General features: G+C 66.1%; 3 protein-coding genes across 5 annotated transcripts; 2 read left to right on the forward strand and 1 right to left on the reverse strand.

Annotated features, from left to right (window-relative positions):
- The first annotated feature begins 1,990 nt into the window (after positions 1-1,990).
- On the forward strand, positions 1,991-12,133 carry DBNL (drebrin like). Of its 3 annotated transcripts, none has more exons than XM_063175433.1 (14): positions 1,991-2,085; positions 2,349-2,404; positions 4,132-4,244; positions 4,471-4,545; positions 4,970-5,116; positions 5,555-5,632; positions 6,497-6,648; positions 7,205-7,259; positions 7,766-7,834; positions 7,932-8,034; positions 9,444-9,548; positions 10,480-10,583; positions 10,821-10,926; positions 11,173-12,133. In XM_063175433.1, the coding sequence occupies exons 1-14, from the start codon at positions 2,003-2,005 to the stop codon at positions 11,310-11,312; spliced, it is 1,386 nt and encodes a 461-aa protein (XP_063031503.1). In that variant the 5' UTR covers positions 1,991-2,002; the 3' UTR covers positions 11,313-12,133. The 3 variants fall into 3 exon arrangements, with proteins under 3 accessions (XP_063031503.1, XP_063031504.1, XP_063031505.1); XM_063175434.1 differs by having other exon boundaries at positions 6,500-6,648; XM_063175435.1 differs by lacking the exon at positions 9,444-9,548.
- Positions 12,134-13,474: 1,341 nt separating this feature from the next.
- Positions 13,475-20,076, forward strand: AEBP1 (AE binding protein 1). The gene is given in 26 exon segments (XM_063175448.1): positions 13,475-13,718; positions 13,826-14,296; positions 14,521-14,583; positions 14,901-14,979; positions 15,090-15,150; positions 15,347-15,485; positions 15,638-15,730; positions 15,866-15,934; positions 16,053-16,126; positions 16,199-16,309; positions 16,490-16,517; positions 16,520-16,557; positions 16,559-16,629; positions 16,718-16,802; positions 16,879-17,023; positions 17,111-17,166; positions 17,168-17,200; positions 17,429-17,552; positions 17,628-17,678; positions 17,681-17,761; positions 17,764-17,822; positions 18,095-18,274; positions 18,352-18,691; positions 18,781-18,920; positions 18,994-19,093; positions 19,181-20,076. Coding segments are annotated over 26 exon segments (3,498 nt in total). The 3' UTR covers positions 19,744-20,076.
- Positions 20,038-25,563, reverse strand: POLD2 (DNA polymerase delta 2, accessory subunit). Its single transcript, XM_063175430.1, has 11 exons — positions 25,443-25,563; positions 24,635-24,875; positions 22,593-22,714; positions 21,973-22,096; positions 21,786-21,900; positions 21,432-21,630; positions 21,257-21,337; positions 20,836-20,993; positions 20,604-20,731; positions 20,429-20,530; positions 20,038-20,352 (listed from the first exon to the last, which is right to left on the reverse strand). The coding sequence occupies exons 2-11, from the start codon at positions 24,852-24,854 to the stop codon at positions 20,195-20,197; spliced, it is 1,407 nt and encodes a 468-aa protein (XP_063031500.1). The 5' UTR covers positions 24,855-24,875; positions 25,443-25,563; the 3' UTR covers positions 20,038-20,194.
- Positions 25,564-25,764: the final 201 nt, after the last annotated feature.

Here is a 25,764-nt window from a genome sequence, read left to right on the forward strand (position 1 = left end):
GGGACGTGCCCACCCCTCCCCACGCTGGGAGAGGATCCTGCCATGATGGGACAGACTCATGCAAAACCCCTTTTCCTCCTTTTTTTGTACAGGGCGGGCTCGTTCCCGCACGGCCGGCGGGGTGGCACCCAGCGGGGCTCAGTGCATCACCCCCGAGGCGGCATCGTCCCGCTGCCATCGCCCGCAGCCCGGCCGTGAACCCCAGTCCCAGGCACCTCCAGCAGCCCCCAGACCCCCGGCCCGCAGCCCCCGCCGCCCCCCGGCCGCGCAGCCCCTCGCTCTGCGCCACAAAGCTCCTTCAGTTGCTGCGCCTGAAATAGTCGATGAAAAGGCTTTTGTACGGTCGGGATCGCTGGTGACCCCGGTCCCCCCTGCCCAAGATTCCCAAGGAAAAGCGGGAGGCAGCTGCGGGGGGCCGTGCCGGCTGGCCCTTCCCGCTCCCGGCCCTCCAGATGTTTTATTGCCCTGCGTTTAATTAACATTTCCAGCCACGTGCTCAATGGGGAGCTCACATCTGCCCCTTCTTCCCGCACCGCCCCTGGTTTGGGGGCTCTTGGAGCAGGGGTGTGAATGTGTCCGGGGGTCTGGGTGAGTCCCGGGATGCTAAAAAATATGAATTATCGCCTTATGCATTATTTTTGCCCATATTTCCCGTAAATTATTCGGGATGAACCCTCGAGGCGTGAGGAGGTGGCTGGTTCCCAGCAGGGCACGTGTGGGGGTGAACGTCCTGTGCCACCCAGCGCTCCCCAGGTGCCCCAAAACTTTGCCCTCCTGTGACGCCCTAAATCCTAAAAAAGGCAGCCCTGCAGTTTTGGGGTGTTTCCCAACATTTTTGTGGGTCCTACAAACACGGGAGAGCCTCCTCGGTGGGTTTCATCCACGGGTAGGTGAGACCTGGTGTTCTGGGGATCCGTGGGATGGGGGGTCCGTGGGGCGGGGGATCCTTGGTCCCACTAGGAATTCTGGACACCCTGGGACCCCCGGGTACCCCAGGACCCTCTATCACTCATTCTCCACCTCCCACTCCATCCCACCCCCCCAGCAGCGGGGCAGGGCAGGGGGACAACGAGCCGCGAATGTGCCATCAGCGCCCTGGGGACAGCGCCCGTGCCTCGGGTCACCTCCCGGGACCCCCAGGATCACCCCTTCGGGAGGGCCAGCACCCCAGCGGGGCGAGTGGCACAATTTTGACGATTTGGGCTAAAATTGAGCCGCATTTACACCCCAGAAAGCTGCAGGCTCCGAGGCGCTCCCCGATGTGCCCCCCCCCCCCCCTCAGGCTGGGAAATGAGGGAAATCCTCGGAAATGGCGAATTTCGGTCCCGGGGGCTGCGTCTGCCTGCTCGGAGAGGGGGTCTCATGTCGGGGTCTGTTATTTGGGGGCGGGGTCTCCCTATTGGGGGGTGGTCTCCTTTTGGGGGTGGTCCGTTATTTTGGGGGGGGTCTCCTGTCGGGGTCTGTTGTTTTTGGGGAGGGGTCTCCCTGTCGGGGAGGGGGTCCGTTATTGGGGGGCGCGCTCCGCTGTTTGAGGGGCGCTCTGTAGCAGGGGCGTGGTCTGTCCATACAGGGGCGTGATTTAGCAAGTGGTGGGCGCGGTGTAGCGACTCATGGGCGTGGCTTGGTGGGGTGGGGCTGTCCGGGGCGGGGCCGGGCGCTTCCGGGGCGGGGCCGGGGACATGGGCGGGGCCGTGCCGGGGGCGGTGGCGGTAGCACGGGCGGGGCGGGGCCGGGGTGGTGCGGGGGGGCGGGGCCCGTATTACCGGCGGGGCGGGGCCGGGGGCGGTGCGGCAGCATCGGGGGGGCGGTGCCGGTATTACCGGTGGGGTGGGGCGGTACCGGGGGCGGTCCCGGCAGCATCGGCGGGGCGGTGCCTGGGGGCGGTCCCGGCTGTACCAGCGGGGCGGGGCTAGGGGCGGTGCCGGTATCACCGTTCCTGGGGGCGGTCCCGGCAGTACCGGGGGCGGTCCCGGCGCTGCCGGCGGGCGGAGCGGGCGCGGCCATGGCGCTGAACCTGGCCAAGAACGGGCGGGCGCTGCAGGAGGCCTACGGGAGCGTGGTGGCCGCGGGCAGCCGAACCGACTGGTGCGGGACCGGGGGCACCGGGGCGGTACCGGGATGGGGATGGAGGGGATGGGGGGAGATGGATGGGGAGGGGGTGCTGCGGTGGGGGATGGGAATGGGGGATGGGGAGGGGATTTGGGGGGATATGGGGTGGGTGAGAGGGGTTGTGGGGGGCTCAGGGGGGTCCCCGTGGGTTTCTGCACCTCAGAATGTACCAGGGGTGTGTGAGCACCCCAGATAAGCACTAAAGCTGGCTGAAAATCCCATTTCTGCCTTGATTTTAGGGCTCTGTTCACCTATGAAGGCAACAGCAATGACCTGCGAGTGGCCGGCTCCGGAGGTGAGGATTTGGGGGTCCATCCCCTGTTTCGGGGATCTGGGGCCTGATTTTGGGGACCATCCCCCTGTTTCCAGGGTTTGAGGGCTGATTATGGGGACCATCCCCTGTTTCAGGGGTCTGGGGGCTGATTTTGGGGTCCATCCCCTGTTTCCAGGGTCTGGGAGCTGATTTGGGGACCATCCCCCTGTTTCCAGGGTTTTAGGGCTGATTTTGGGGACCCTTTCCTGTTTCAGGATTTTGGGGTCCATCCCCTGTTTCCAGGGTCTGGGAGCTGATTTGGGGACCATCCCCCTGTTTCCAGGTTTTTGGGGCTGATTTTGGGGACCCTTTCCCGTTTCAGGATTTTGGGGTCCATGCCCTGATCCTGGCTGCTCCTTGTGTTTGAATCCCGGGTTTGGGCAGGGCCCCTCGCTCAGCCCTGACCCTGCCCCGCGCTCCCAAAGCCCCTCGTGCCCCGTTCCCTCCTTCCTGCCATTCTTTTCCCTTTGTTTTGTGTCTGAGACACCCCTGCCTGGGGAGCCTCAGCCTCCAGGAAGCAGCAGCTCCACGTCCAGGCTGGGATTTGCATCCTCTCATCCCTCCCCAGCTTCTCCCTCACTTTCCAGGAGCTTTTCCCAGCCCGTGGAAGCTCCTGGGTCTGGTGGAGCACAGGGATTTGATGCTGGGGAGATTTGTTGAGGAAGAATCTTGCTGGGTCCCAAATGAGGATTTTTGGGGGATTTTTTGAGGAATTTTTGGGGTATTTTTTGGGGAGTTTTTGGGATATTTTTGGGGAGTTTTTGGGGAGTTTTGGGGGCTGCAGAGGGCGTGCCCCCAGCTCCCCCCAGCATTCCCTCACCCACCAGCTCCAGAGTTCCAACCCCCAGCTTCCCTGCCGGGTGTGGAGCCAAATTTAGAGGCAGCCCATGAATGTTTAATGGGCAGAGGGAAACGATCCGGGTGGTTCTGCAGAGCAGGGCAGGGCAGGGCGAGCTGTGCAGGCTCCCTGTTCCTGCCAGGCTGATAAGGAGCAGGGGCTGCTCTCCCACTCCCCCAGGCTCACACAGCCCGGCACGGAGGGAGGATGGTTTTGGGATGAAAGAGCGCATTTTTGGTGGCTTTCCTGCTTTCCTGTGGTTTGTTGGTGCAGTGGGAGTGACCTGCTCCCTTCCCATTGCCCCTGCCTGAGCCCCGAGTGGGATTCTCCCTTTGGGGTTCACTCCCAGCTGCCCAGAGCAGCTCTGGGGCCTCTCCAGGTGGGTGTGACAGGGAGAGGGAAGCAATGAGGCCGGAGTTTCCCCGTGGTGCACTAACAGGACCTTGCCCCTTTTGGTTCCTGCTCTGCTTCCCATCTTGCAGAGCAGGAACAAGGCCCAGCCAGCTCCTCCCCAGCCCCGTTCCCCCTGCCCGAGTGTTGCTGAGCGTGGCTTTGTGCAGGAGCCCGTGGGCAGAGCTGGCGTTGGAGCTCCTGATGGCTCGGGGGGTGTCGGCAGCTCCTTCCCCCTGCCCCTCACCTGGGGGGGGTCCTGGATCTCAGAGCCAGGCCTGAGCAAGAGGAGCGGGGCGATGAAGGCTGCTGGGGCTGGGTTTGGGGGCAAAGCTCAGGTTCTGTGTTCTCAGAGCAAACCTGGGCTGGGGGCAGCCCCACAGCTCATGGGGAGCAGGGCTGAGAAGGCTCTGGGGGGGCTCTGGGTGCTCCCCCAGGCCCAGGGCGGGCTGGGCTCACCCTGTGCTCCCTCCCGGGGCAGAGGGGGGCCTGGAGGAGATGGTGGAGGAGCTCAACAGCGGGAAGGTGATGTACGGCTTCTGCCGCGTCCGGGACCCCAACTCGGGGCTGCCCAAATACGTCCTGGTCAACTGGGTGAGTGGGGACACCTGGGGACAGCAGGGACAGGCCTGGGGACAGCTCTGGGTGAATGGGGGCATATGGGCACAGCTGGACAGACCTGAGGATAGCCCTGGGTGAGTGGGGGACAGCCCTGGTACAGCCCTGAGGGGCTCAGGGGGGCTGGGGAGGGGCTCAGGTGGGCTGGGGAGGGGCTCGTGCACCCCAAGGGGCTCAGGTGAGCTGCTGGTGTCCCCTGCAGACAGGTGAAGGTGTCAATGACGTGAGGAAAGGAGCCTGCGCCAACCACGTCAGCACTGTGGCCAACTTCCTCAAGGTGTGAGCCTGCTCTGCCCTCCCTTCAGTGAATGTTTTGGGTGGGAGGGCCCTGAGACCACCCCCCCTCTGCCCCCTGCCACCCTCGGGGGCACAGGGGCACATCCCAGGGCGAGTGGGATGCAAGGAAGGGAGCTGCATCCTTCCAGCAGAGCCCCTCGCCCAAATGATCCCCCTGGGCATCTCCTCCTGTTCCCTGCCCTGGGAGCTCTGGGGCAGCTGCTGGGTCTGGGGGCTCCAGGGCTGAGCCCCTGCTGGGTCTGGGGGCTCCCGAGGTCAGCCCTGAGCCCCTGCTGGGTCTGGGGGCTCCAGAGCTCACCCTGAGCCCCTGCTGGGTCTGGGGGCTCCCGGGGCTCACCCTGAGCCTCTGCTGGGTCTGGGGGCTCCCGGGCCCACCCTGAGCCCCTGCTGGCTCCTGTGCTCAGGGCGCTCACGTCACCATCAACGCCCGGGCCGAGGAGGACGTGGAGCCCGAGCTGATCATGGAGAAGGTGGCCAAGGCCTCGGGGGCCAACTACAGCTTCCACAAGGAGAGCAGCAAGTTCCAGGACTCGGGGCCCCAGGCGCCCGTGGTGAGCTGGGGCAGGGGGCTGCTGGGGGCTGCTGGGGGCTGCTTGACCCCACGGGGGAAGGGGCATCGACCCCTCTGTGGGGTGCTCGGCCTGGGGAATTAAAGGGTCCAGGGGGAACCTGGGGACCTTTCCAGCACCTGAGGGGGTTCTGCCCACCCAGTGCCACCCCTGCCGTGGCAGGGACACCTCCCACCATCCAGCCTGGCCTGGGACGCTCCAGGGATGGAGCAGCCTCCTGTGCCAGGGCCAGCAATTCTCCTTTTTGGGCAAGGTGCACATCACTGGCCTCACCCAGCCCAGCCCTCCTTTAAACTGTGGGGCAAAGCATCAGGTTATGGAAACTGCTCAGCTTCTTCTCAGGGAGGTCCCAGACCGGGCTGGTTTGGGCTGATTTGTGACAAAAGGTGCCTGAAAGGTGTTTTGTCTGTGTCTGCTCAGGGCTCTGTGTACCAGAAGACAAACGCCATGTCTGAGATCAAGAGGGTCAATAAGGACAATTTCTGGGCCAAAGCAGAGGTGGGTGAACGTGGGCACGGGGTGTCAGGGGATGGCTGCAGGTTGTTCTCCAGTGTTATTCCAAGTCCTGCTGCTGCCCTGGGTGCTCCCCGAGCTGCAGGTGCTGCTCCATCCCCTGTGTCTCACCTGGGCCTGGCTCGGGGCTGGATCCAGCTCCCAGCCAGCCCCAGCTGGGTGGGGAAATGGGAGTTTGACTCTGCAGGGCTGCTCCCTCTTCCCTGCCCTTGCTCCTGGGGTTTTATGGGGTTGAACAATAACCTGTGAACCTCCCGACTGGGAAAGTGCCCTGGGATCCACCAGGGGCCCCAGGACCTGCTGTGTGTGCCCCCCCCCCCCCCCCCCGGGATGTGCCGTGTCCTTGGGGTCCACCACGAGCCCCAGGGACGTGCTGTGTGTCCTTGGGATGTACTCTGCATGTTCCCCAGGGACGTGCTGTGTGTCCTTGGGATGTACTCTGCGTGTCCTCCAGGACGTGCTGTGTGTTCCCCAGGGATGTGCTGTGTATGTCCCTGGGATGTGCTGTGCGTGCCCAGGGACGTGCCATGTCCTTGGGACCCACCGTGTCCCCAGGGACGTGCTGTGTGTCCCCAGGGGTGTGCTGTGTGTCTCCTGGACCCGCTGTGTCCCTCCAGACCTGCCCCGTGCCCCGGGCTGCAGAGGGATGGGGGTCTTGGAGCCCTGGCAGTGGGACCCCCAGCCCTTGTGTGCCCACTATCCCGCACCCCCCGTGCCCAGCATCCCACCCCCCTCTGCCCAGTATCGTGCCCAGTGTCCCCAGCCCCGTGTGCCCAGCGTGCCCAGCCCCGTGTGCCCAGCGCTGTGAGCCCCACAGCCCCCAGCGCCGTCCGTGCCCGGTGCCCGCAGAAGGACGAGCAGGAGCGGCGGGAGCAGGAGCGGCGGCGCGCGGAGCAGGAGCGGCAGCGCCTGGAGCAGGAGCGGCGCCAGCGGGAGCTGCGGGAGGCGGCGGGGCGGGAGCGGCTCTGCCAGGCCCGCGACAGCGAGATCGACGCGCACAAGTGAGCGGGAACGGGGGCTCAGAGCCCGCCCTGCCCTCGCGGTGCCCCTGCCCCTGTCACTGCCCCTCCGAGCTGCCCCCACCCCGGCAGGGTTTGTTCCACACGGTGCCCATGCTGGGATTCCTGTAGGAAATCTCCTGGAATAGAACAGATTGGAGGGATCCCGATGCAGCTGTGCAGGGAGCGTCTCCCTGGCTGCTCGTCCAGCATCACCCCGAGCCTCCCTGCCCGTGGATGCTGCCCCAGGGCTCCCCCAGTTCTGCTCCCCAAACCCCTGGCCCTGTTTTGGGGTGTCAGAGCTCCAGGGAGCCCTGGCCCCGCGGGGATGACTCCAGGGAAACCCACCCAGCTCCCCTATGAGGTGTCCCTGTCCCCAGGGAGGAGATTCGCCTGGAATGATCCCAGTGCTTGGAGCAGCTCCTGCTCCTCTCCTTGAGGGTGGCTGCAGCCCCTCGTCTGGCCCTGCAGTGAGGGGTGGCCTTCACAGGCTGTTCCTGGAGCTGGGATAGTGGGGTGAGGTCTCAAACGCTCATTTTTAACCCATTTGTCCCCACAGGAGACTGCAGCAGCAGCAGGAGGCCGAGAGCAGGGACAGGGAGCAGCAGCAGTGGGTGAGCTCTGTGCTGGCCCCAGGCCAGGGTGGGGGGCACAGGGCGAGTGGAAATGGCCCCCAGGTTGCCCAGGGGAGGTTTAGGTTGGACATTGGGGAAATTCCTTCATGGGAAGGGCTGTGCGGCCCTGGCAGGGGTGGAGTCCCCGTCCCTGGGGGGTGTCACAGCTCTGGGGATGTGGCACTTGGGGACACGGGGCAGTGGTGGCCGTGGCAGTGCTGGGGAGCAGCTGGACTCTTCTCTCAGGGGTTTTCCCACCCAGAGTCATTCCCTGACCCCAGCAGGGAATGTCCCTGACCCCAGTGACACCAACTCCCTGCTCCCAGCCCAGGATTCCCTCATCTTCCCCCCGGACCCGGGGCTCCCTCCTCATCCTCCCTCCCTGGGGCCCGAGGGGGGCAGGAGGGCTGGAGGGGGGCAGGTGGCTCTGGCAGGGGTGGCCGGGGGTGGCCCAGCCCTGTCCCCATGCCCCGGTGGCCCATCCCTGTCCCTGTCCCCTGGTGCAGAAGGAGCACGCCGAGGAGGATGAGGCTCGCCGGGGCGTCAGGAGGAGCCAGTCGGTGGAGAAAGCCCAGGTGGGGAATTCACCTGTCCCCGGGGCAGGGGGGGCTGCTGGGCCCTGTCCCCCGTGTCCCCGGGCCCTGACTGACCCCGTGCCCCCTCCCCGGGCAGGAGGCAGCCACGCTGATCGCGCAGAGAGCCGTCAACCCCCGAGACATCTTCAAACAAAAGGAGAGAGCGGGGCCGGGGGACACGGGGCTGCCAGCACAGCCAGGTACGGCCTGGGAACACAGCCAGGGGGCTGGGGACACTGCCAGGTATGGCATGGGGACAGGGCCAGGGGGCTGGGGACACTGCCAGGGGGCTGGGGACACAGCCAGGGGGCTGGGGACACTGCCAGGTACAGCATGGGGACAGGGCCAGGGGGCTGGGGACACTGCCAGGGGGCTGGGGACACTGCCAGGTACGGCATGGGGACACTGCCAGGTATGGCATGGGGACACTGCCAGGGGGCTGGGGACACTGCCAGGGGCTGCCAGCACAGCCAGGTATGGCTTGGGGACACAGCCAGGTACAGCCTGGGGACAGGGCTAGGGGCTTGGGACACAGCCAGATATGGCCTGGTGGTTCAATCTGTTAACCCCAGGAAACCATCATTATGGCAGTCTGTCCCCACTGAATGAAGTTTCACCCAGATTTTTGTGCTGCCCCAGCCAGGCAGAGCCCTGTGCTGTCAGCAGGAACCGATCTGGGCTGATCTCTCAGGCAGAAATCAGGAAGTTTGCAGGGCAGAGCTGAGAGCGGCTGAGGAAGTGGCTGTGACCCCCGTGACACGCCTGGGTGAGGCCTCTGCCTCCTCTTCCTCATCCTCACCCAGCCCCCTCCAAAGCACCTTGGGTTGATCCCAATAATCACTTCCACTTGGTGACAGGAGCAGGGATCCTGTGCCTTGGGTAGGCACACCCTGGGGGGGAGAGGAGAGGATGCCAGGCTGGGAAAGTGTCTGTTTTGGTGGTTGAAAATGTCTTTTTTGGTGGTTTTGATGGTTGAAAATGTCTTTTTGATCATGAGGAGAGACTGACTTAGAGGTGTTTCATGGAGGAAAGGCAGGTACATGCCCTGGAGTTGATCAGAGATAAGGGCAGGCAGGAGCCCTGGTGCTGGCAGGGCTGGTGCAGGAATCCTGCTCAGCTTTTGTTTGGTTTGGAGGTGGAGATGAGGCGACAGCAGCCCAGGTGCCTCCTGCCCCAGGAAGCAGGACCCACTTTGCATCGTCCCCTCCCAGTCTGCCTGTGGCCTTCCCTCCCAGAGCCACACGGAGGGAGAGCCAGGGGCTGCAGCTCTTCCTCCTCCACAGAAATACATTCATTTATTCATTCATTTCATTTTTAAATTTCCCCTTGGCTGCCGCTGCAACCGGTTGCCAAACTTGTTTTCCACAGCCAGGGCTGGAGCTGGAAAATCCTGCTTGGGAGGGCGAGGCGGCAGCGTGGGGGTGCCCTGGGGGTCCCTCCGTGAGCAGCCCCCTCCTCTATTTGTGTGACTCAGTAGTGCGGGGGTCCCCAGGGGGTTTGGGGGTCCCTCCGTGAGCAGCCCCCTCCTCTATTTGTGTGACTCAGTAGTGCAGGGGGCCCCAGGGGGTTTGGGGGTCCCTCCGTGAGCAGCCCCCCGCTCTCCCCCCAGGCAAGCTGCGCAGCCCATTCCTGCAGAAGGAGCTGGACCCCGGCCCAGCCTCCCCCAGCAGGGACGTCTGGGGGTCCCCCCCGGCCTCCCCAGGCCCTGCAGCAGGTTGGTGCTCGGCTCCCTGCTCTCCCCAGGGCTGTTCCCCCTTCCCGCTGCCTTTCTCACAAATTTGGGCATCTGGAGATTCCGTTTGGGTTTTGGGCTCTGCCTGCAGCCAGGGCTGGGGGTGGTGCTGAGGATGAGGATGGTTCCTGCTCGTCCTCGGGTGCCAAGGCCAGGCTGGGCTCTGGGTTTGGAGCTCCTGGGACATGGTGAGGTGTCCCTGCCCATGACAGGAGGGATCCTTTGGGTCCCTTTCAGCCCAAATCATTCCAGGATTCTCTGTGCTGATTCACACTGGATATCAGGGGTAAATTCAGACTGGATATTGGAGGTAAATTCAGACTGGATATTGGAGGTAAATTCAGACTGGATGTGAGGGTGGTGAGCCCCTGGTGCAGGTGATGCCACGGATGTCCCTGGCAGCGCCCAGGCCAGGCTGGGCAGGGTTTGGGGCACCTGGGGCACTGGGGCTGTCCCTGCCCTGGCACTGGGAGATGTCCCTGCCCAGCCATTTCCCAGTGCTCTGGGCAGGAATTGGTTCCAGGGCAGGGCTGGCTGTGCCCAGAGCTCTGCCCGTGTGCTGTGGGTGGCACTGAGGGCTGGCCCTGTCCCCAGATGGGTTGGGCTGGGCGGGGGTCTCAGAGAGCGCCCAGCTCCCCACCAGGGCCGTGCTGGGCTCCAGCCCGGTGTCCCCAGCCCGGTGTCCCCGGGCCACTGGCACCACTAGATGCTGCTCTTGGCCAGGGCTGCGCTCCGGCCCCTCCCTCCATGGCAATCATCCATCCGGAGCCAGTTCATCCCTCCCCTGCCGGGGGTGGGTCTGTGCTGTGTCCGTCCCTCTGCTCCCCAGACCCCTCCTCACCCACCCCTGCCTGGGCAGGGGTCCCCAGGGTTCAGGGCTGGCCGTGGTGACAGAGCCCTGCTTCCTCCTCAGGACGGGACTCTGGCTACAGCTCCGGCGTGCCGGGCTCCCACGGCGACGAGAACCTGTACGAGGAGCCCCCCGAGCCCGCGGCCATCTACGAGGAGCCCCCCCAGGTGGGTCTGGGGGCCGCGTCTGGGTGGGGGAGCGCGGCTGGTCCCACCCCTGGCATGAGCTGGGACTGAAATCTGAGCTGAAATCAGTGGAAATGGGGGAACCCCAGGGGTGCTCAGGATGCCCCTGTGGGCAGCAGGGGCTGCTGTGTCCCATGCTGATGGCCATTCCTGGGCATTGTTCTCTCCCTTCCCGCCGTTCCCCTGCTGATTCTGCTCCCCTCTCCCTGCTCTCGTCAGGAGCAAGCTGCCGATGCCAAGTACGACTACAGGGAGGAGTACCAGGAGCCCCCAGACCTGGCGGGGAAGGGGCTCTGTGCCCGGGCCCTCTATGACTACCAGGCTGGTGAGACCCCTGAGCCGCTGCTGCCCCTGTCCCCAGCCCCTCCCCAGCTCTCCCAGAGCCCCTCAGGCCCTGCAAGGGTCTCCCTGGAGCCTTCCCTGCCCCAGCGAACATCCCCATCTCTCCCAGTGCGTCCCCGTGGCAGAGGGGCTCCGGCCCTGGGGAGCTCCACATCCCCATTGCCCTGTGACCCCGAGGCCGGGGTGGCTCAGGCGCTCTGTCCCCACTGTCCCCCGTGTCCCCTCACAGCTGACGACACCGAGATCTCCTTCGACCCCGAGAACATCATCACCAACATCGAGATGATCGACGAGGGCTGGTGGCGCGGCTTCGGCCCCGACGGCCACTTTGGGATGTTCCCCGCCAACTACGTGGAGCTGATCGAGTAGGGGGTGCTGGGGGGCCCAGACCCTCGGGGCTGCTCCAGAGACCCCGAGCCCACCCAGCTCCAGCTGGGCTCTTCCAGCGACACGTGGCTTTATTTCTGTATTTCTTTATTATTTCTTTATTTCTCTCTCTCTCAGTGAAGTGCCATTCCCCAGTCCCTCGGCAGTAGAGCTGCTCCCCGTCCCTCAGGGTGGGAATGAAGGGTCCCATCCCACCCTGAGCCCTCCTCCCTGGCTCTGGGGTGTGACAAATCCCTCGCAGGAATTTTCAGGGAACAGATTCAAGAATTACCTCCCCCCTGTGCTCCCTCCGTGCCTCCCTCCCCGTGGCCTTGGGCCTGCCACAGCCACACTGGACGTCCCCAAGCTCATTTCATTGGAGAAGCTCATCAGAGCCATTTTGGGGTGCTGCAGGGTCTGACACGAGCAGGAGAGAATCCTGGCCCTGCAGCGCCCTGAGCTCACACGTGTGCTCACCCTGTGTTCTCCTCCCTGCTCTCCCGCATTCGCTCACCCCAGACCTGCTCTGGGGTTTGAACTGAGAGTGAAATCCTCCCCTGCAGCCTGGCCAGGCGTGTGGGACCCCTCCCCACCCCAAACTCACTGTGAACAAGGAAAAGCCCAGCCCAGCCCTCCCTTTGGAGTTCCCCTTCTGCTGTCGCTTTAGGAACAAAAGGAGAGAAAGGCTTGGGGGGTCCCAGCTCAGCCCCCCCCTCTGCAGGGGCTGGGGGCCGTGGGGGCTTCTCCGAGTCCTGCCCGAGCTCCTTCTCCTCCCTGTGCCCCGGGCCCTCCCCAGCATCAATAAAAGGGCTTTTCTTTGGTGATGGCTGCAGCAGGCTCCTGCTGGGGGCTGGGGAGGGGTGAAGGGGTTTGGGGAGGTGCAGGGGAGCCCCCCAGCCCCGGGCAGCCCCCCCAGCCCCGGCAGGCCCCAGCATTGCTGGGCAGTGACTCACGGCCGGGGGGGACACGCATGTGACGGGGCCGAGCTGCCACGTGGCCCGGCCACCAGCGGGGCCCGGGGAGCCTGCGGGGCCGGGACAGGGGGACACAGCCGGGACACCCCCAGGGCACCCCCAGGGACCACCGGGGCGGGCTCAGCCCAGCCTGAGCCCCAGTCCTGCCGGCTGGGGGGGTCACACGCGTGTAACGTGTGTGCAGAGCGTGTGCCCTGCATCCCCTGTGTGTGCAGAGTGTGTGCCCTGCATCCCTGGCATCCTTCCTGTGTGCAGAGCGTGTGCCCTGCATCCCTGGCATCCCCTGTGTGTGCAGAGCGTGTGCCCTGCATCCCCGGCATCCTTCCTGTGTGCAGAGCGTGTGCCCTGCATCCCTGGCATCCCCTGTGTGTGTGTGCAGAGTGTGTGCCCTGCATCCCCTGTGTGTGCAGAGTGTGCCCTGCATCCCTGGCATCCCCTGTGTGTGCAGAGTGTGTGCCCTGCATCCCCTGTGTGTGCAGAGTGTGTGCCCTGCATCCCTGGCATCCCCTGTGTGTGTGTGTGCAGGCCCCGGGCAGTCCCAGGCGTGTGCAGGGTCCCCGTGCCCTGTGTGCCCCGTGATCCATGTGCAGAGTGTGTGATCCATGTGTGTTCTCTGTGTGTGTGGCACCTCATGTGCTGTGTGTACAGGGGTGCTGGGGTACGGGGTTATCGGGGTGTGGGGGTGCATGTTGCCAGGTTTGTGGGTACAGATGTCCAGGCACCGCCATGTGGGGGTGTCGGGGTGCTGGGGTACGGGGGGTGCCGGGTTTGGGGGCGCAGACACCGGCTCTGCGTGTGCCTGTCCGTGCTGGGAGCGCGGGGCCGGTGCCGGTGCCAGCCCCGGGGCCGGGCTGGTGGCACCGGTGTCCTGCCGGTCCCCGGGCCGTGCGAGCGCTGATGCAGCGCCAGCCCCGCCAGCCGGGCCCCGCACGGCGCCGGTGTGGGCTCGGTACCGGTCCCGGGCGGCGCCGGTCCCGGTGCCGGTGCCAAGCGGGTCCCGGGCAGTCCCGGTGCTGATCCCGGTGTCGGTCCCGGTGCCAGTGCGGGTTCCCGGCAGTCCCGGAGCAGTCCCGGTGTCGGTGCCCGTCCCGCTCGGTGCCATCCCGGTCCCGCCCCCGGCCGAGCGCCGCCCCCCGCCCGCCCTCGCGGGGCTCTCGGGGCTCTCCGGTACCGGGCCCGGTGCGCGGCGCGATGGTCCCGGCGGGGCCGCCCCGCTCCTGCCTGCTGCTGACGGCCGCGCTGCTGCCGCTGCTGCCGGTACCGGCACCGGGAGCGGCCCCGGCTCCCCCCGCGCTCACCGACGCCGAGATCGAGGAGTTCCTGCGGGGCTTCCTCGCTCCCGGCGACGGCGGGGACCGGGACGGGGACCGGGACGGGGACGGCACCGAGCTGGGCTTCGGCCCCGAGCTCAGCACCGGCACCGGCACCGGCACGGGTGAGTGATGGGCACCGGGATCCCGGGATCCGCACGGGGCTCCCCGGGCCGGGCCGGCCCCGCCGCGCTCACCCCGCCCGGCCGCCGCTCCCCCTCTGTCCCCGCAGGCGCTCCGGGGCCGCTGCCCGAGCCCGGGAAAGCCCGGAAGGGCAAGAAGGAAAAGCCCCCCAAGAAACCCAAGGAGAGACCCCGGGGGCCCAAGAAGGACAAGGACAAGGACAAGGAGCGGGGCAAGAACAAACCCCCCAAGAAACCCAAGGAGAAGCCGCCCAAAGGCTCTGAAAACCCAGCAAAAGGCTCAGAAAAAAACCCAAAAGGCTCTGAAAAAAACCCAAAAGGCTCTGAAAAAAACTCCAAAGGCTCTGAAAAAGACTCCAAAAGCTCAGAAAAGCCCCCCAAAGGCTCCAAAAAGCCCAAGGAGAAGCCACCCAAGGCCACCAAAGCCTCTGGCAAGAAGCCACCAGTGGCACCGAGCCCCCCCAGTCTCCAGCAGCCCTGGCAGGGCAGGGAGGATGGAGAGATACCCGAGCTCCTGGAGCCCTCGCACAAGGAGGAGGAGGAGGATGGAGGTGTCCGAGGTGAGTTTTGGGCGCGCCCATCTTGCCCCTGGGGGGGTTGGGGTGGGGGTCTCATCCCAGCAGCGCTTCACCCACACCCTGGCAGCACCCCAGAGCTCTGTCCCCGTGGGTTTCCCCTCTGTCCCCCCTCTGTCCCACACTTTCCCTCCCGCTGTGGGGCTGTGGGGCAGGACAGGGCCTGGGGTGGCCGTGCCAGCCCCTCACTCTGTCCCTGTCCCCGGCAGAGCTGGAGGAGCCCCCAGAGGAGCGCTGGGGGCCGGGCCGGGAGGACTGGAGCCCTGAGCCAGGTGAGAGCCCAGCCCCAGGGCCACCCCTGTGTCTGGGGGACACTTCCCGGTGTTGGGACTCCTTCCCTGTCCCCAAATGTCACCTTCTTGCGCCCCAGTGTCACATCCCAGCTCCCTAGGGAGCTCCTGCAATACAGGCCACCTGCCTGTCCCCAGATGTCACCTTCCGGCACCCCCTGTGTCACCTTCCTTTGTCCCAGCACCATCTCTCTGCTCCCAAGTGTCACCCCCTGTGAGCCCCAGGGTCACCTCCCTCCCGTTGTCAGGTGCCACCTCCCTGCTGTCCCCTGCCTCACCCCCGTGTCCCCTCTCTGCAGAGGTCCCCGAGGAGCCGGAGCCCCCAACCCTGGACTACAACGAGCAGCTGGAGCGGGAGGACTACGAGGACTGTAGGGAGCTGGGCTGGCACGGGGGGCACTGGGGAGGGCACTGGGGGCACAGGGGGCACTGGGCACGTCCCCCTGCCCCAGCACACACCAGTGCCACCCTCCGTGTCCCCAGTCGAGTTTCATCCGGAGGCAGCAGAAGCCCCCCAAGCCCCCGGGCAGGAGGAGACCCGAGCGGGGTGTGGCCCCAGCCGAGGAGGAGACACGTACGTGGGAGGGGGGGGACGGGGCTGGCGCCCCTCGGGGTGACCCTGGGGACAGGCCCCCAGCCTTGGGAACCCCGGGGTGACACTGCAGGGACATGGGGACCCTGTGGAGAGCCCCGCAGGGACGTGGGGACCCCATGGGGACCCCTCGCTGCCCCCCATGCCCAGCAGAGCCCCTCTCCCGCCCAGCAGGGCCCCGAGGAGCGCCCCCCGCGCCCCCCCCCGCAGCCGCTCCCGCCGCCCCCCCCGCCCGGCCCCGTGACCGAGGGCGACTACGGCGAGGGCTTCGAGCCGCCGGACTACGACGACTGTGAGTGAGGACGGGAGGGACGGGGAGCCGCAGCACCCCAAACACCGCAAACACCGCAAACACCCCAAACACCCCCATCCCTGCCCCCATCCCTGCCCCCATCCCTGCCCCCCGCCCCCACAAGGCTGCCCAGCCCCTCCTGTGCCCCCCAGGGTCCTACGGGCTGCCCCCCCCCACCAAGCCTCGCGAGGAGCACCCGGACAAGGAGGATGGGATGGAGACGGACGAGGAGAAAACCAGAGCCTGTGAGAGGGGTGGAGGGGCTGGGGGGTGGGCAGGGGGGACACGTGTGCCCCAGGGTCGGTGGCAGAGCCACAGGAGGGTGGCATGTCCCTGGGACTGGTGTCACATCCCTGGGACTGGTGTCACCTCACCAGCAGCGAAGCCCAAGAAAGAGGAGGAGGAGGAGGAGGAGCGCTGGGCGGAGGAGAAGGGCCAGGACCGCAAAGGTGGGTGCCAGCCCCCATTCCTGCCCCCTCACACCCAAAGGTGGGTGCCAGCCCCCATTCCTGTCCCCTCACACCTGTCCCCGTCCCTGCCCCCTCACTGTGCCTTCTCCTTTACCAGGAAAACCCAAAAAAACAGGAGGAAAGAAGTGGGATCCGGATGAGGAGGAATGGGCCCCTCCAGCAGAGAAGAAAAGTGAGTGTCCCATTGCTGGGGTGACAGGGACACCCTGCTGGGGGGTGCGCCCCTCACCCCCTGCTGTCCCCAGGTGTCCCCCAATCGGGCTGGAGTCCCACCGCATCGAGGACGACCAGATCCTGGCCTCGTCCATGCTGCGCCACGGGCTGGGCGCCCAGCGTGGCCGCCTCAACATGCAGGTGAGGAGGGGCACCCCCAGTGCCCGCCCCACGGTGACAGCCCTGCCCACGCCCCATGGCCACGGTGACACCCCCAGTGCCCACGGTGACACCCCTGCCCATGCCCCACGGCCACGGTGACACTCCTGCCCCAGGGGTCTCAGTGACACCCCCCTGCCCACGCCCCCTCGCTGTCACCAGGCGGGCCCCAACGAGGAGGATTTCTTCGACGCGCGTGGTGCGCCGAGGACGACAGCCGCGCGCACTGGGCTGGAGGTGGACACGCGCCGCATCACGCTCTTCACCGGGGTCATCACCCAGGGCCGCGACTCCCAGATCCAGTACGGCCGCCCGGGGCTGCAGCCGGGGATGTGGGAGGGGGCAGCAGCGTGGGGACCCCCGCCCCAACCTGTCCCTGTCCTCCCACAGCGATGACTTTGTCACCAGCTTCTACGTGGGCTTCAGCAACGACAGCCAGCACTGGGTGATGTACAGCAATGGCTACGAGGAGATGGTGGGGACTGTTCTGGGGGGGTGACGGGGCAAACACGGGGAGGGAGCCCCTGGGGTACATCCCTCCCTCCTGGCAGATGTTTTATGGCAACGTGGACAAGGACACGCCGGTGCTGAGTGAGTTCCCCGAGCCCATGGTGGCGCGCTACATCCGCATCTACCCCCAGCGCTGGAACGGGAGCCTCTGCCTGCGCCTCGAGGTCCTGGGCTGTCCCCTCTCGGGTAACAGTCACCCCAAGCAGCCGGGGGGCCACGGGGGTGGGACCTCTGCAGCCATCCCCCGCTGCTCTGTCCCTGTCCCCCCCACAGCTGTCAGCAGCTACTACAGCCAGCAGAACGAGGTGACCTCCACGGACAACCTGGACCTTCCGACACCACTCCTACAAGGACATGAGGCAGGTGGGCAGGGCTGGGGGGCAGGATCCTCTGTAGGGGATGGGACACCCCCGTGGTGGTGGGATCCTCCATGAGGAGTGGGCACATCTTTGGGGCACGGCATTCTCTGCGCTTGTGGGCACTTCCATGGCGGTGGGCATCTTCATAGGGTGGGACCCTCCATAGAGCGTGGAATTCTCTGCAGCTCTGGCTTGTCCCCCCAGCACTGCCCCATGTCTCCCCACCCTCGAGCTGATGAAGGTGGTGAATGAGGAGTGTCCCACCATCACCCGCATCTACAACATCGGCAAGAGCTCACGGGGGCTGAAGATCTACGCCATGGAGATCTCCGACAACCCGGGCGAGCACGAGACGGGTGAGGGAGCTGTGAGGGGGCCGGGGCCCCCAGCCAGGGTTCCGGGCGTTTGCTGACCCTGCTGGGCCCCTCCAGGTGAGCCTGAGTTCCGCTACACGGCGGGGCTGCACGGCAACGAGGCGCTGGGCCGGAGCTGCTGCTGCTGCTGATGCAGTTCCTGTGCAAGGAGTACCAGGACGGGAACCCCCGCGTGCGGGGCCTGGTCAGCGACACCGCATCCACCTGGTGCCCTCCCTCAACCCCGACGGCTACGAGCTGGCCCACGAGGCGGTGAGGGGGCCATGGGGCAGTGCCGTGGGGCAGTGGGGGAGGGAGGATGTGGGGTGCTGGGATGGGCTGTGGGGCAGTGGGATGGGATGGGAGGGGATGGGATGGCAAAACAGTAGGATACAGCTCCCCCCTCACAGCTCACCAGTGCCTTGGGCTCCAAGCTGGGCACCTGAGCTGTGTCAGGGAAGGGGATGGGAGCAGGAGTAGTGAGATGGGATGTGGGTGGTGGGACACAGCCCCCTGCACTCACCAGTGTCCTGGGCTGCCCACAGGGCTCTGAACTGGGCAACTGGGCACTGGGCCACTGGACAGAGGAAGGCTTTGACCTCTTTGAGAACTTCCCCGACCTGGCGTCGGCGCTGTGGGCAGCCGAGGAGAGGCGGCTGGTGCCCCACCAGTTCCCCAACCACCACATCCCCATCCCGGAGCACTACCTGTCCGAGGATGCGGCGGTGAGTGCGGCACAGGGCACAGGGCTGGGGACGGGCTGGCAGGGGGTGACACCTCATGCCCCGTGCCCACCTCACAGGTGGCAGTGGAGACACGGGCTGTGATGGCGTGGATGGACAAGAACCCCTTCGTGCTGGGAGCCAACCTGCAGGGCGGGGAGAAGCTGGTGTCCTTCCCCTTCGACACGGCCCGGCCCAGCCCCCCAACGCCGGCTGCTGCCCCCCGCCCGCTGGACTACGAGGACGAGCGGCCCGAGCTGCAGGAGACCCCTGACCACGCCGTGTTCCGCTGGCTCGCCATTTCCTACGCCTCGGCACACCTGAGCATGGCCGAGACCTTCCGCGGGGGCTGCCACGCACAGGACGTCACCGACGCCATGGGCATCGTGCAGGGCGCCAAGTGGCGGCCCCGGGCTGGCAGTGAGTTGGGGACAGGGCCCTGGCTGCCCCCCAGCCCGGCCACCGGCAGGGGAGCGAGGGGCTGGGCGGGCGTGTCTGTGCTCTTGCAGGTATGAATGACTTCAGCTACCTGCACACCAACTGCCTGGAGCTCTCCGTTTACCTGGGCTGTGACAAGTTCCCCCACGAGAGCGAGCTGCAGCAGGAGTGGGAGAACAACAAGGAGTCTCTGCTCACCTTCATGGAGCAGGTGTGTAGTGGGACGTGACCACAGCTGCCCCAGCTGTCCCACACAGCTCCACTCATGCCTCTCCCTCACCCAGACCCACCGGGGAATCAAGGGTGTGGTGACAGACCAGCAGGGAGAGCCCATTGCCAACGCCACCATTGTGGTGGGGGGCATCAACCACAACGTCAGGACAGGTAGGTGCCGTGAGGAGCTGGCAGGGCGCCGGCAGCACCGTGCCACCCCCGAATTGCTGGCAGCACCGTGCCACCCCTGAATTGCAGCCAGCGGCGGGGACTACTGGCGCATCCTGAACCCGGGCGAGTACCGCGTGTCAGCGCGGGCCGAGGGCTACAACCCCAGCGTCAAGACCTGCCACGTGCTCTACGACATCGGGGCCACGCAGTGCAACTTCGTGCTGTCGCGCTCCAACTGGAAGCGCATCCGGGAGATCATGGCCATGAACGGGAACCGGCCCATCCGCCGCGTGGTGCCGGGCCGGCCCATGACGCCCCGTGAGCGGATGCGCCTGCGGCTGCGCCTGCGGCACCGCATGCGCCTGCGGGAGCAGCTGCGGCTGCGGCGCCTCAACGCCACCACCACCACCACGGGCAGCCCCACGGGCAGCCCCACGGGCACCGGCAGCACCGCCCTGCCCTTCCCCTTCAGCAGCACGGCCTACACGCCCTGGAGCCAGGAGCCGCCCACGGCCGGCACCTGGGAGATGGACACCGAGACAGAGGTGGTCACCGAGCTGGTGACAGAGACGGAGGGCTGGGAGCTGCACACGGGCACGGCGCAGCCCCTCACCACGGCCGAGACCTACACCATCAACTTCGGGGACTAGGGTCACCACAATGACCCCTCTCTGCTTCAAGCCACGGTCGGACGCTTTGGCTTCCAACACCTTCCCTGAGCCCAGGCAGCTGCTCCAGGTGGGCTCCAGCCCCCCACCTTGCTGCTTCCAAGGACTGCAGGCATTGTTGCCAACAGCTGGCTGCTGTCAGGGACATGCTGCCCCATCCCTCGGAGCCGGGCAGTGCCAGCCCACTGCCCGTGTCCCAGTGGGGTGGCAGGGGTGGTACTGCTCTCCTGGGCAGGGCCCATGGAGGTGGGCACGGCCTTTCTCCCTTCCATACAGTTTTTGTTACACAAATAAATCAAGTTATATTGGTATGAACATCTGGTCCCTCCGGTGCTTCCCCAGCTCTGTCGCCCTCCCAGACAACAGAGAACGACAGCGAGTGCCAGGACCCCTTGAGGGGTGGGGGCTTGTGCAGTCTGTGCCCTCCCTGTGGTCAGTGTCCAACTTCCATGTCCCCGTCCTCAGAGTCAGCCCCGAAGCTGGAGAAGGTGATGGGCTGGCAGCTGAGGTCGCGCAGGTTGACGAGGCAGGCGGTCTGCGTGGCACTGAAGTCTGGCACCGTCACCAGCAGCACCCGCTGCCCCTCCTTCCCTGCAAGCACAGGTGGGTGTCAGGCAGAGGAGCCCCCCGCAGCCCCAGGAGGGTATGGGGGTGCTCTGAGACCCACCTTGGAGCACCTTGGACTGGAAGCGGGGCGCGTTGCCGCAGAAGTAGACGTGAGGGCACTCGGTGAGGATGAACGGGTCGGATTTGTAGAACGGGTAACAGCCTGGGGAAGATGGGAATTATTGGGGGAGCCCCTGGCAAAGCCCTCCCATTCAACCCCCCAGCCCTCACCGTACCCAGGGTGTCTGGGGCCGTGGGGCTGATGTGTCCCGCCAGCAGTGTCCACTCCAGGATCTCCAGGTAGTCGTCCATGCTGCTGTACTTGAAGATGTCACTGATGTTCTGTCCCGATGTCCCTAAAAACCTACATTAAGGAGGAAAGAGGGGGAGCTTGAGATGCTGGGCGTGCTGGGACGTGTCCCTCGGCCCCCGGCACTGAGAGCCAGCAGAGTTGGCAGGTTTGCCTACCTGACCCCGTCCAGGCTGGCCTGGTAGGGGTTGGTGACGAGGCGCAGCGTGGCGTAGGCGCTGGCCAGGGGCAGCATGCAGCGGTGCAGCGGCTGCTGCGGCAGCGTGTAGTTGGTGGGGTCGAACTCGCCGGGCATCACGTCCACGGGCACGGAGCTCTGCGGGCAGAGTGGCATCAAAGCCAAGGGGGCTCAGGGCAAAGCCCTGGTGTCACTGCTGCTCCTTTTCCCCAGGACACCCTGCTCGGCTCCACCGAGGATCCCAGGAGAAGGATTTGGAGCTGCCTCCCCATGTAGGGTGCTCAGAGGGAAGCTGGGTGCTGGGGAAGGGAGTTCTGCCACCCTGCACTGCTACCCCGCCTCAGGAACAAGACTCCCTCCCCCAGAGGAACCCGACTTCCTGGCCAGCCCTGAGCACTCACACAGAGCTGCAGCAGGATCTCATCCAGCATCTTCACAGCCTCCACACTTGCAGCCTGCGTCTTCTTGGTCAAGTACTTGGCCTGGGTAAGTAGGCAGACAGTGAAGGACAGCCCTGCACCCCGTCTGCCCCCTCCCCACACCCCAGGCGAGGCTGCAGCCCCCTCCTTGCCGTACCTTGTTGATGGTGTCTCGGCTCTGGGTGTTCTGGCTCAGCAGATTCCCGGCCAGGATGACTCGGGTGATGTGGGCAGCACAGCTTTGCTCACCCTCTGCACCCAGCTGCCCTGTCACCACGTCCACCAGCAGCTGAGTGCTCAGCAGGGCCTCCCCACTCATGCTGCCCAGCCCCAGCCCCGAGGCCAGCAGCACGAACCTGCAGGGAGGGAGAGGCTCAGTGTGCCACACTCCCAAACCGAGGGGCTCAGAGAGCTGGGGCAGGGGGCCCTGACCCCCTGGCAGCCCCCCTGGCACAAGGATGCAGCAGGGACAGTGCCAGCCCCAGTGCTGCTGCTGCTGCTGCTGCCTCACCGGTCGGAGCTGGGCCCGCTCCAGGGCAGCGGCGGCGGCAGGTCGGCCAGGCAGTGATCCTCCACCAGGAACTTGCCATCCTCTTCCTCACGGCCATACACAGCCACGATGGTCCCTGCGGCACAGCAGGCAGGCACTCAGCCCCAGGCAGCCCCTGCAGAGCCACCGGAGCCACGCTGCCCCTCACCTGTCACCAGCCTCTGCACGTCAATGGCTCCCTCCAGCTTGATCCTCTGCAGCTCGTCCTCCAGCATCAGCTCGTCACAGGGCTGGATGTACTTGGGCAGGGGGGGCTGAGGCACCAGGTTGTGCTGCGAGGGCACAGGGACAGCTCTGGGGGCCTCAGCAAGGACCAGCAGCCTCAGGGACCCTCCCCAACCCCAGCCCCTCACCACCAGTACTGCGAGCACCCCAGCTGGGGGAGCTGGAACCCCCCGGATGGGCTGGTTTCACTCACTGAGATAGAGTGGTGGCAAGTGGGCAGGGGCACAGATGGACAAGGGGTGGGCTTAGACTGGATATGGGGAAGGAATGTGAGGGTGGTGAGGCCCTGGCACAGGCTGCCCAGAGCAGCTGTAGCTGCCCCTGAATCCCTGGAAATGTTCAAGGCCAGGTTGGACAGGGCTTGGAGCAACCTGGGCCAGTGGAAGCTATCCACATACGTTGGCACCAAGGTGGCATCCAGGGCCAGGCCAGTTCTCCGCCAGTGCTCTGGCTACCAGGAGCACAGGGAAGCCACGGTGAGCTCTCAGGTGTGCTGGCACAGCCCCCTGAGCTGCGTGGAGGAGGAGGGGGTGAGCCCATTACCTCCTCGCTGATCTCCTGCAGGATGGAGGGCTGCAGCTGCATGGCCTTGAAGAGCGTCCCCACCACGCAGCACTTCTCTCCCTCCTGCAGCTCCGAGAGCCTCCGCAGGGCAATGTCCTCCCCTGTGGAGACACGGGGGTCAGCTCAGTGGCCCTGGGGTGCAGGCAGGCAGGGGCAGGGCTGGCGGCAGCAGCTGCAGGGCCCTGGTGCTGGGGAGTGCTGGGGAACGTTGGGAGCTCCTGCCTTTCCTCTCCTCTCCTCGAGGCACGGCGCCCAGCAGACATGTGTGGGCCAGATGGGGCCGAGGAGCATTCCAGAGCCTGCGAGCCTGCAGGCATTTCCTCTGTGCTGGGGGGAGAGCTCGGCACCGTGCTGTGCTCAGCTCCCACCAACAGCTCAGGGCCCCAGGAAGGTGCACCCTGGGCATGGGGGCTGCTGTTCCTGCTCTCCACCCAGGGGGTGACCCAAACAGATCACTCAGCGCCCCCAGACCTGACCCCTGCCAGGGCCAGATCCTCTGGCCCAGATCCCCGCTGGAATTCAGGATCCCCATCACTGCCAGAGAAGGTCCTGGCATGCTGACAGGGCCCTGGGTTTCAGGCAGGGATCCACAGGGGATGCGGGCTGGGAGAGGAGCAAAATCTCCCTCACCACAAGGTGAGACCAAAACTGGGCACACAGAGGTGCTCCAGCTCCGTGCAGTGTGTGTCTTCCCATGCAGGATGTGGCTGTGGGACTGTCATTCCCCATCTATCCCAGCCTGTGAAGTCCATCCTGAGCCTGAGGCCCTGGAGAAGAGCAAGGAACTTGCTCCTGGTCTCCCCTCCCAAAACAACGCTGCCTGCCCCAGCTCCTCGTCCTATCTGGGTGACATTTCTCCTCCCCAGAACCCCACTTTGCTCATCATGCGCTGCTGAACGTGACTCCTGTCCCAGGGAGAGCACCCCGCTGCCATCCCTGGCACCCCGCACTGGAAACAAGGCTTCCCGAGCCCAGGAATGCAAACACTCTGAGTCAGAACAAAAACAATCCCGGTGAAGTTTCTTATTTTTGGCTCAAGCTCCCCAAAATGTGTGTTTGGGGGGAGGGGGCTGTGCTCTCCAGATTTCTGCCTGCAGGCGCTTCCTGCTGGGAGACAAAACCCCAAAATCTGGTCCCATCCCAGGGCTCGGGGAGGTGGAGCTTTACAAACCACTGGGTCCTGTCACACTTGGCAGAGCCCAACCAAGGAGGGACATCGGCAGTGGGACCAGCACTGGCTCTGCCTCCACACAGCCCACGGGGCTGGGGAGAGCACGAGAGCTGTGCTGGCCCAAAAGCTCCCACTGTAGGGGTTTTTGCCCATAGAAGGGCAAAGCTGAAGGAAATTCGATCTCAGGCCAGGGAGGGGGGGCAGAGCCCCAGCAGTGTTGCTTCATCCCGCGGATGGAAACTCTGAGCGAGGGTCCCACCCGCAGAACCACAACCCCCCAGGACAGGAAACAGCCCCCCCAGCACAAACAGCACCTCTCACCCCCCCTGCACCCCACTTCCTGGCCTGGGCCCCCAGCCCCACCCTGACAAACCTCACGCTCAGCTCCTGCTCCCCAAAGCCTATGGGGGGACGTGACAATCGTGGTCTCCCTGCCCTGGGGCAGTTTTCTTCCCTTCCCTAAGGCAGTGCTTTCCCTGAGCAGTGTTTCCCCAGGGCAGTGCCTTTCCCCGGGGCAGTATTTCTCCTGGGCAATGTTTTCCCTGGGGCAGTGCTTCTTCCAGGGCAGTGTTTTTCTCAGCGTTCTCCCGCTCCCCCCGGGCAGTGCCTTTCCCCAGGGCAGTGTGTTCCCCCGGGCAGTGTGTTCCCCCGGGCAGTGCCTTTCCCCCGGGCAGTGTGTTCCCCCGGGCAGTGCCTTTCCCCAGGGCACTGTGTTCCCCAAGGCAGTGCCTTTCCCCAGGGCAGTGTGTTCCCCCGGGCAGTGTGTTCCCCCGGGCAGTGCCTTTCCCCAGGGCAGTGTCCCCCTCTCCCCCGGGGCAGCGCGTTCCCGTTCCCGTTCCCCGCCGCTCACCCCAGCGGCCGCGGGCGCGGCGCTCCAGGCAGGGCCGCATGCCGGCCAGGCGCACGGCGTACACGTGCGCGTACTGCCGGCAGAAGCTGCGCTCGCCCAGCCGGAACGGCTGCGACAGGTCCGAGTAGGCCGCCACGGGCACCCGGGGAAAGGTGGGGGGCTCGCCCGAAGGGGGGGCCAGCAGCCCCTGCGCCGTGGGGGCGGCCCGCTCCGAGAACATCCTCGGGGTGCAGCCACGGGTCTGCAAAACAAACCGGGGAACTGAGGGTCAGGGTCCGGCCCGGCCACCACTGTCACCCCAGGGAACAACAGGCCCCCCGAAAATGATCCTTCCACCCCCAAAATACAAACCGCGCCCGGGTCTGACCCTCCCTGTGCACGCTGCAGCGCTCGGCCCCCCTCTCCTCCCACCCAGGGCATCCCCAAACTCATCCCGGCCCCGCTCTCCTCTCCACCCAGGGCACCCCCAGACCCATCCTGGTGACCGCACCATCCTCTCCCACGATCTCCCCCCGAGCAGGACGCCTGAAGCCCCCACAGAGCGCACCTCGGCCACCGGATCCCCGCAGGCCCCTCTCCCAAAGGGACCCGGGCCCTGCACAGCCCCCTGGCCGTGCCCAGCAAACACAGTCCCTGGGGCACGATCCCCCTCCCCGCGGCACCGGGAGCCCCCCAGACCCGCAGCCCCCCTCAGGCTGCGGCCCTCACAGGACCCCCCCAGCCGGGTCTCCCTCGCTCCCAATCGGGCACAGCCGCTCGGCCGCGGCCCGGGGCTCCCGCCGGTGAGGGGTCCGAGGCCGATCCGTACCGGAGGGGGGTCCAGATGCCGGTCCGTGCGGGGTCAGGGTCAGAGGCCGGTCCGTGCGGGGTCAGGGGTCAGGGGCCGGTCCGCGCGGGGTCAGGGGTCGCAGGCTGAGGGTCGCCGCCGGTACCGGGGCCCGCCATGGGGGCGGGGCCGCGGCGGGAAAAGGCGCGAGGCCGCAAACACGGAAGCGGTGCGGCGCGCGGGGAAGTGACGTCAGAGCCGCCGCGGGAACGGCGGCGGGCCGGGGGCGGCGCGGGGCGGGGGGGGGCGACATGGCGGGGACCGGGACAGCGAGAGACACCGGCACCGACCCGAACCCATGGGG

This window comes from Melospiza melodia, chromosome 23 (genome assembly GCF_035770615.1).
Source record: "Melospiza melodia melodia isolate bMelMel2 chromosome 23, bMelMel2.pri, whole genome shotgun sequence".
NCBI classification, from domain to species: domain Eukaryota; kingdom Metazoa; phylum Chordata; class Aves; order Passeriformes; family Passerellidae; genus Melospiza; species Melospiza melodia.